The 10,127-nt window shown below is 24.4% G+C and overlaps 1 protein-coding gene across 1 annotated transcript; it reads left to right on the top strand.

Annotated features, from left to right (window-relative positions):
* Positions 1 to 6,975: 6,975 nt before the first annotated feature.
* Positions 6,976 to 7,763, top strand: LOC105133848 (uncharacterized). Its single transcript, XM_011037979.1, has 2 exons — positions 6,976 to 7,268; positions 7,393 to 7,763. The coding sequence occupies exons 1-2, from the start codon at positions 7,106 to 7,108 to the stop codon at positions 7,605 to 7,607; spliced, it is 378 nt and encodes a 125-aa protein (XP_011036281.1). The 5' UTR covers positions 6,976 to 7,105; the 3' UTR covers positions 7,608 to 7,763.
* The last annotated feature ends 2,364 nt before the right edge of the window (positions 7,764 to 10,127 follow it).

The following is a 10,127-nucleotide window of genomic DNA, read 5'->3' as shown; positions in this document are numbered from 1 at the left end:
CGATTTGCTGGTCTAGAGCCTGCAGTTTATGTGCATGAGGAAATTCAAGTTTTCAAATCCATGCAAGAACAATAATAGTTATCGTCATCTCATTTAAATTTATTAAAACATCATCGTCTTAATTTACTCCAATGGATTGGTCTACTAGTTAGTTATAAAGGTATAATTTCTTTCGTGACTTACCATGTTCAAATTTTGGGAGCCAATACACAAGGAATTAATTTATTAAATTTCATCAAATTAAATTAATATGAAGGATGTGTTTTTAAGATCATATAAAGAAATAAAAAAACACTTAACTCAAAATTGAATTTCAACAGGATTACAGTGGTACCATTTTTGAAGCAAATACATTATTCCAAAATATGAATATATTAACGAGGATATTTTCAGATTTGTATTCATTTTCTTCATAAGTTTTTATTTTTTTGGTTGTAATCTGGGAAACGCCCCAAAAACTTAAATTAAACGTGAAATAATAATTTGTTAAACCGTCTGTGTGAAGTTGGCCTCCCAATCACTAGCAAGTAATTTCCTAGCTTTGCTTATCAAAGTATAGTTTACATTCGGTTTTATAAAATCTTTTGTTATGAACTGATCTACTGCGAAGTCTGATTCAAGAATAAGTACTTTGAATCCTAGAAACCACGCGAGCTCTAGAACAGTAATATATTGTGTTAATAGCAAAACTTCAATTTCAAATATCGTTTCACAGTTTGCAAGATCACTTCTGCTCCATTCGTTATTTACATTTTTTAAAAAGATTTAAAATTTTTTTTTCATTTGGTTCAAATTAATATTTTTTATATTTTTTTATTATTTTAATAAAAATTTATTTTTTCATTTAGTTCAAATTAATATTTTTTTATATTTTTTTATTATTTTAATATATGGATATCAAAAATAATTTTTAAAAAATAAAAATAAAATATTTTAATATATTTTTAAATAAATAATATTTTAAAAATAATCATAACCACGTTCCTTGGAAGCCTCGAAACAATAAATAAAGGCAAGTGTACAAGGGGAGTATATTTATCTATATAAGTTTGGTGGGAAGGAAAAAGAATTAATACTATTTCAATATTTCCACACTACAAATACAATGATCATTTTTAGTTAGCTCCTCAGACTTAAATTTAAATAATTAAAAGAGAACTGGATTCGTTTAAAACCAAACACTCATAGTTCTAAATAATAATAATAATAATAAACAATTTGTCAGCACATGCATTGTTGACAAAACTTCAAAAAATAATAATAAAATAAGAATCCTCTTAGTTTATTAGATACGAGGACTTGACTTTGCTACTTGTTCGATGGGTAAGTAAAGGAGTTTGTATTCAAAGATCAATAAAATTTGTTCTTACCCGAGTTGTATTAAAAATTAAAAAGGAATTAACAGGCATGTTTATAATTGTTTCTAGGAAAGTCTTCAACGTTTTCAACATTTACTGACGGGCTTAAAGATGACTATCCTTCATTTACAAACTTATCATCAGTAATATTTATTATTATGGATAGATTTACAGATTAAAAAAAAATATCCCTAACAAAATGATTATATATAATTTCATTGATAATTTTTTAATATTATTGATGGAATAATACTGTGGGTGATTAAATAGTGACATAATAATATTTATAGTAATTTTTTTTTAACTTTTTAAATTATATAACAAACTTAATTTATTGGGTCAATAATATTTTAAAAATATTTCATAAATAAAATCTATTAAACAAAGTATAAAATAATTAAAATAAATTAAATTAAAATTAAAATTAAAATCAAATACTTAATTATTATAAATTTAAAAATTTATAAGTTTAAATACAATTTATTTAAAATATTTATAAATTCAAATACAATTTATCTAAAATAAAAAAGTAAGAGGAGAAAGAAGATAAGAAGACATATCTTTGCAAGGACCATGAGACCAATAAACCTATTTTATATCTAATTGAACTCTCAAATTCAAACCATCAAATTTAATAAAATTTTATGAGTTTAATAAAATTTTAATTTTAATAAAATCAGTAAAATATAGTTAATTAGTCAAATCATCGATAAAGATCGGCAATCACTCTAAATATCAAATAGTTAAATTATTCTTGGTACGTGGAAAATTTGATTTCTTGTTGTTTGGTTAAATTAAATTTTAATTTTAATAAAATCAATAAAATATAGTTAATTAGTCAAACCATCGATAAAGATCGGTAATCACTCTAAATATCAAATAGTAAAATTATTCTTGGTATGTGGAAAATTTGATTTCTTGTTGTTTGGTAAAATGACAAGTGAATTTACGCCTGTCCAATATTGAAAACTAATTAATGAGTATTTATTTTTAGCTTAAAAAATAAGTGATCCATCAAGTTTTTTAAAATATGTATTGTCAGCCTTCACACAAATATTCCAATTAAATCGTGTTTTTTTAAAAAAATATTTTTTTATTAAAGCCATTGGAGGAGCTAGCACAGGTAAGTGAAAGGCAGTACATTCTCAGACAGGCCTTTAAATGGAGAAGTTTTGACGTTCTAGGCCTCCTCCATTCAATAAAATAAAAATGAAGGTTTCTCGCTTCTTGCTTCTCCTGATGATTTGTTTAGCTATGATGATGCTAGGCCATCAGCCAAGCTTAGGCCACAAAGCAATGGCCTTAGTCTCGGACGGCAGGCCTCAAATGGGTATGGTTAAAATTGCTTCTACCGACCATTTCTCCACGGAAGTAAAGGTGGGGCAGCTCCGAAGGAGACCCCGGAGGGCAATTCCATCACCACCTCCCCCAAAACCCAATAGATTGGGTCGTTGGAAGTGGGTCGTTCCACCCGTATTTGGTGCCCCTCCCACACCGCAGCCACCTATGCCATCGCCGCCGCCGCCCCCATCTCCACTTTCGTCATCTAAAGGCGCATGAATTTTAGAGTAGCATATGAAAACGTTTTCGTTTTTTCTTTTTTTTTTTTTTTTTTTTTTTTTTTTTTTTTTTTTTTTTTTTTTTTTTTTTTTTTATTTTTTTTTATTTGCGAGTTCTTGTTACGGCAAGAGATGTATGTATTTCATCTTTTCTCTTTGGCTTAGTCATGGCAATGGAGATATGGAAGATGGAAAAATCCAATAAAGATCTAGCTCATTTCTTTTATTTGTTTCTCCCTCCTCACGCCGGCCACATGAAAAAATACGGCACTTTTTTATATGTGAAAAACTAGTAGACTCCAGATTCAGGCTTTTCATGAAATTTGTGTTATTTACATTTTTACTCTCACTTCCAGACTCCTTCAGGTTTGAAAGATAGGTTTCCCATCAAACCGGGTTTGACTTTTTTATTTGAGTATTTTTTAACTTAAAAAAGTGTAAAAGTATTTTTATTAAATTAAATATTTTTTAATTTTTCATTTTAAATTTATTTTTTTAATATTTTTATATTATTTTAATGTGTTGATATTAAAAATAATTTATAAAAAATAAATATTATATTATTTTAATATTTTTTAAATAAAAAATATTTAAAAACATAATTAGAATCATATTTTAAAAAAATACAAAAGTTTCTTATGATTACGTTAACTAGGTTATAAAATTAATTTTAGTTTTTATTATTATTATTATTATTATTTAAAAATAAATTAGTTTTAAGTTAACTCAGGTTATAAAATTAGTTTTAGTTTTTATTATTATTAGTATTATTATTAATTAAAAATAAATTGATAATTAAATTAAATTAAAAGTGGATCAAAATCAGGTTATGAATTATATATTTTTTAAGTTAACTTCTCAGGATAAATTGGATTTAACGATTATGATTTGAAGTTAAGAAAAAGAAAATATCCTGGGCTTCTATTGGAATTTGGAACACAACTAAAATGCAAAGTTCGATATTAACCTCAAACAATTATTAATTACACAATTGTTATAACCATGAATTCATGATTTGTCTTTCGGTTCTCAGTTATTTAATTTGTTTTGTTAAACAACGTGCTAAAACATACTTTTCAACTCTACATTTTCCTGAAGAATTAAAAAGTGAACTTTTACAATAGGGTAGCTCAATTAATAAAATTTTAAATTTTTTTAATGATAACAAGTTTGAAATTTTTTTACAGTAATTAAAATTTCATATAATTATTAATTTTAAAATTTATAAAATTAATCAATATATATAAACTAACTCAAATATTTTAATTAATTAAAAAAATGAATTTTTACTGCTTGGCGTTTTGCTGTTACAATTAACAGTGGAATTTCAGATTCCTTTTCACTTTAATATTTGAAATCTTTGAAGATTTTTTTTTAATTTTATTTTTATGTATTAGGTTGATTAAATGCTAAACTTCAAAGTTTATTTTTATTTGCTTTTTAAAAAGTTATCTTTATCTCATAATCTGGGTCATAAATTTTATAAGTTAATTATATTGACTCGAATTGTTTTTTTAAAATTTTTTAATTTTTTTAATCTCATCCTTCAACAATTAATTAATTGTAAATTGAATTTCATATTTTTTTTATTTTTTTTATGGGTTGTTATAATCTCATGATCTAATTCGTAAATTATGTAGTTTGACTTGACTTGCAAGTTATGTAGTTTAGTTAGGTTCACTTGGTTTTTTTATAGTTATTTTTTAATTAATTTTTTTTTAATTTTATCTTTTAACACAAGATCAATTGAGAATTAGATATTGTAGGTTTTTTATTTTCTTTCTATGAAGTTATTTTTATCTTCTATCTTGGATTTAGTAGGTTGACTTAAGGTGAATTAGATTATTTTTTGTTCTTTTTTTATTTGATTTTTTTTAATTTAATCTTTTAATAATGAATGGTATAGGAATTAGACTTCATAATTATTATTTTTTTATTTTATAAAATTATCATAATCTTATAACTCAGGATGTTTATTAAGCTGATTAACTCAAGTGGTTTTTTTGTGTCTTTTTTCTAACTGATTTTTTTAATTTTTTTAACATTAATTTGATTAGAAATTAAGTTTTATAATTATTATTTTTATTTATTTTCTCTAGAATTATCTCAATCTCATAATTTAGACTAAGAAAGATAATAAGGTTGACTTAGTTTATATTTTTAATTAGGTTAAATAGTTTTTTTTTTAATTTATTATCTATAAGGTTATTAGAATTTTATGATTTAAGTTTGAGTTAATATAAATCACTTTAATATATTATTATTTTAATGTTTATAAAAAAAATATCTTAAATTTTTTAATCAAACATATTTTTATTGATTGTTGAAATTATTTTTAAATATATTAAGTTAATCCAATCACATCAAAATAATTTTTATATAATTAAAAAAATTACTAAAAAATATATTAACAATATCAAAATATTTTTTTAACATTTAAATATAATTTCATCGTACCCTCAGTATAAGGCAAGCAATGATCTAGTGTTTTCTATGTATTCATTAATGGTGAAGAAATAAAGCGTAACTAAAAGAACTTGGCTCAAGATCCCATGTAATTACAATTTAAAATGTCAACAGGACATGGGCAAACGAGTAGACAAAAGCAATTTGACAGCATGCAAGAAAAGTACTGGTGAAAATATGACAATAAATCTCTCAGGGACCGAGACTCGCCTAAAAATTGGCCTGACCATCAAGGAAATGACGCGTCTTCCAAAAGACTAAAAGATATCTTCTTGATGATGCCAAGTTTGTACATGAAAATTATTAAAAATTATTTATTTATTAAAAAATTATTTTAATTTTTATAGAATATATTTTATATTATTTTTAATAAAATTAAAAAAATTAATAAAGTATTAGAATATTAATAATTAAGTGATTACAAGTTTGTACTATTTTTATTTATTTGATAAGCGATTAGTTTGTACTATTTTTATTTATTTGATAAAAATCTAATATAAAATAGTGTATATTTATATAAATTTTAAAATTAAAATTGTTTTATTTAAGAAATTATATTAAAGATTAATATAAATTATATATTAAAATTTTATCTAATAATTTAAATTATTAAATTTAAATTAATTTTTAATATAACTCGGCTTACAAAACTTACTCTTTCAAACTTAATATAGTTGAATTTTAGATGAATATATATATTAAATAAAACACATGTATTTACTTTTTTCTGTTATTATTTTTTTTTCTAGGCCATTCATGTTTGGTCCGACCAAACACATTTTGCTTTTCCTATTTACCTTTTCTTTTAATTATTAGGCAATTGTTTTTTAAATCAATTATTTAATTTTAAAAAATTTGGGACAAATTATTTTAAACATGTTCTTAACTTTTTTATGAAAATATATTTAAAATTATTCTAATGTCACATAGATATTCATTAAATAGGATTTTTTTCACAAGAAATTATAATAAAAAAGAATAAATTTTAAATAATAAGAGTAATATAATTTGAAATATATGTTTCTCGAAAACCAAAAAATAAATAAAAATAATGATTAATTTTCTATAATCTTAGCAAGACAAAGCTATAAAATAAACATAAAAAATAAATTGATCCTATGCCTTCAATTACTTAGGTCTTGTTTGATGGAAATCATTTTTTTTCCCAGTAAGGCACTTTCTTGAGCTTTTTATATTTGATTATATTATGAAAAAATGGTCAACAAAATTCATTTTATTATCAAAGAAGCACAGAAGTTTTAGATGGACAACAGGGTTTTCTAATTTACTAGAGCGAGAATTTTATTTTTTAAGTTGATATATTGTTTTTCATATAATTATTCTTTCTTATACCAATAAGTTTTTCTTTATTATGGATTAGGATTTTTGTTTCCAAGAGATGAAGAAAAAAAGAATAATACTTCTCATCATCGCCAAAGAAAATGAATTCCCCATTTGGAGAAAATATGGAAACCAAAAAAGTTGAAAATTGGAAAGTTGGAGGACCAAAACTTCAATCATCTTTTGTAGGAAACTTCGTGCCGTGTGTGTCGCCGGCAAGGTTGATATTTTGCAGCCATCAACTACCAAAACACGGTTTACTTCAGCTACGAAACTTAGGTTCCTCCCTAGCTATTTGATGCATAATTAGTCCACATACCAGGAAAGCATAAAAAAATATAGCACTTCACATACACATAACATCTCTACATAGATTCCCAAATGAGTAAAATTTCAAACTCGATCGTGTTCATGTTGCTTCATGGACTAATAATACTAACTCCTCCCCCTATCTGTATGGTTCAGGCCTCTGACACGGCTGAGCATACCCGCTGGAGGTTTCCTCATAAACTGAAGGCAGCATACCCACAGGGAAAGATGAGAGGTATGAAAATTTAAACTCATGTAACCATCAACAATCTCTTCTCCTTCTTCTTTTTCCTTTTCTTTTAGCTTATAATTATAATTCTTGCTGTGATCGATGTGGCAAATATATCATCCAAGCACAGGCATCAACATCATGCTTGCTCTTGACAGCAGTGATCGTGAGTCGGGCACTGTTAAAATAGTTTCCACTGAGCATTTAACTGCTGAAGTGAAGGTGAAGCCAGAATCTAGAAGAGTTGGGAAGCCGAACCTGTCTTCTCCGAAACCCAACACAAAAAATCATTACGGCCGCCGTATATCTCCGCCGCCGCCGCCGCCGCCACAACACCACCATTGATGGCATTGTATTGTCAGACGTGCCGTTAATATTTTCACATGCGTTGTCCTGCTGCTTGTGATTCACGCAACTCCGTTTGGATTGTTATTTTGTCACAAAAGAATAATGACAATGTTAATTTCTTGCTATTAATATTATTGTGAGTTTAGCATGGAATTTTGTTTTTCTATTTAAATTTTGAATTTAATGATTTAATGAGATAACTTTTATGTGTGTGTAGACACACACATACACACGTTATTGCATTCGCAAATGGATAAAATTACCGGGATATTTTTTTGAAGGAAAAATAGTATCTTTATTGATACTAAATAAAGTATGGAAATGATGATAATGTCTTTTATTTAATGGAAGAAAATCGATATCAATCTTCTTTATCCAACTAAAAAACAATAATAATGTCTTTATTTAAAAAGAAAAAGCCATAACAAACAAAGATAATAAATATACTATGCAAAACCACATAAATCTAAATCCAAGATTTAGATGTATAAGCATAAAAATAAAAAATTTAATCTAAATACATTAAAAAAGCAAAAAAGAGTGGCTATTGCAAATGAGAACATTGGTTTCCTGAAGTTATACATGGAGTGAAAATTAAAAAATAAAATTATTTAAAAATTTTTAGAATCTTATTAGATAAATCTATAATTATTTAAGAATTTATTATTTAAAGATTTGATTTTTTTCTACTTTAAATAATTTTTTAAAAACTAAATTATCATAAATAATAGGTTGTTTAATTATCCGTCCACCAACATTAATTTACATGAATTATCTATGAGAATTTTTTTTAAATTTCTATTTAGAAGAGAAGGATTGTCATGCCTACATTGCTAGCTCTAATTTTATATTTACATAGTTTTTCTGTTTAAAAAATAATTATTCTAAATAAGAGGCTTAACTTACTAAAATTTCAAAAACATTATAAATTATAAAAATATCAATTTACCCCTAATATACATATATTAGTTCACGATAATTTTAAAAATTAACTCAATCAAATCCTTACATGATTTTTCTAGGTCTAAAAATATAATCCATGTATTAATTATATTCTAGTTCTTAATTTCTAAAATATATTTTAATCAAGTCAATTTTAATTAAATCATCATTGTTTAATTTTTTGTACTGATGGTTCTTAATGAGTGTGACCTATTAAGTTCCTAATATATTGGTCTAAATATAAATTATAATTATAATTAAATAAATTAAATTATTGATTAATTTATATTGAAAAATCACGTGCATCTTCTAGCAACATGTCACAATTCCTAAAATATTAGAAAATCATTAGTGGATTGATTTAATCTTTCAGTAACCAGTTTCTCAAAGTAATTAATATTATTTTATCAATAATATTTTGATTTAACATTAAAGTATGAAGTATGTCTATCATGTTAAATCATATTAATTCTTTATATAATAATCATTGATCGTTTGAATAAGATTTGAAATTCTTTTCAAATCTTATTCCACCTTAGGCAAAGATTTCTTAATAAATATTATTTGAGAATATATGAAATATTTTTACTAGTTCACCTAAGCTGATGAATCCTCTTTAGACCACTCAAGTACTTTTATATAATTCATCTTATACCTAATTTTTGCCCTTTCATTACCTCAATTAAGATAACATATATCATGATCAAATCATAATATTCTTTATATAAGATGGCTTAGTGATTTCAAGTCTAAGAATCATCTACACAATGGTCATGTAAGTTTTTTCATAGACATAAATGATCTCTCTATATAAATTTTTTATATAGGTCAATTTAGTGCACTTGTCTTATAACAAAATACCTATATATTAGTTTTAGGTATCCCTTATATCTCACCTTATGAGAACAATAAGTTTTTTCTTATAAAAAAAAATATAATATGTATTAATCTTTACAACTCTAATGAATGTTCAATATTTAAGAGAATATCAACTAGAAACATTTCAGGAACAATGTTTTGATACAATAAAAATATCATAATTATAATAACTTTATAATTTTTTTTGTAAAATATTTTTATTCCATGAACTTTATTTTTACTCTATATTCATTAATCTAATACTATATGAAAATTAAAGATAAATTAAATTTTTATTAATAATAAATATGTATTTAAATGAATATAATAATTCCACGTTTAACTAACAATTGGTTATATGGTATATTAAACTAATAAAAACCATCACCAAATAAATGTTTTATGAAAAAAGAAGGTTTTTAATTCATTTTTTTTAGAATTAATCAAGTGTTTTTAGTTAGATTTGATAGCAAAAGGATTATTATTACATGGGAGGAAATCACTCCATTAGTCTACATCCACGTTTGCAAAAAATGTGAAACGATTATAGTGTGCAAAGATTATATACTCAATTAATGCAAAGAGATCTACTGAAGTAGTGCTATTCAATGTTGTAAATGTATTATACGAGTAAACAAGATATTTAGTTTATTATAACAAAAACATTTAAAATATGAAGGATGTCATATTATGATGTTAGCTAGGAATCTATGAAAT

This window comes from Populus euphratica, unplaced genomic scaffold (assembly GCF_000495115.2).
Source record: "Populus euphratica unplaced genomic scaffold, PopEup_1.0 scaffold54.1, whole genome shotgun sequence".
Lineage (NCBI taxonomy): Eukaryota > Viridiplantae > Streptophyta > Magnoliopsida > Malpighiales > Salicaceae > Populus > Populus euphratica.
Note: the sequence above shows the minus strand (reverse complement) of the source record. Positions and strands in the feature narration are given on the sequence as shown.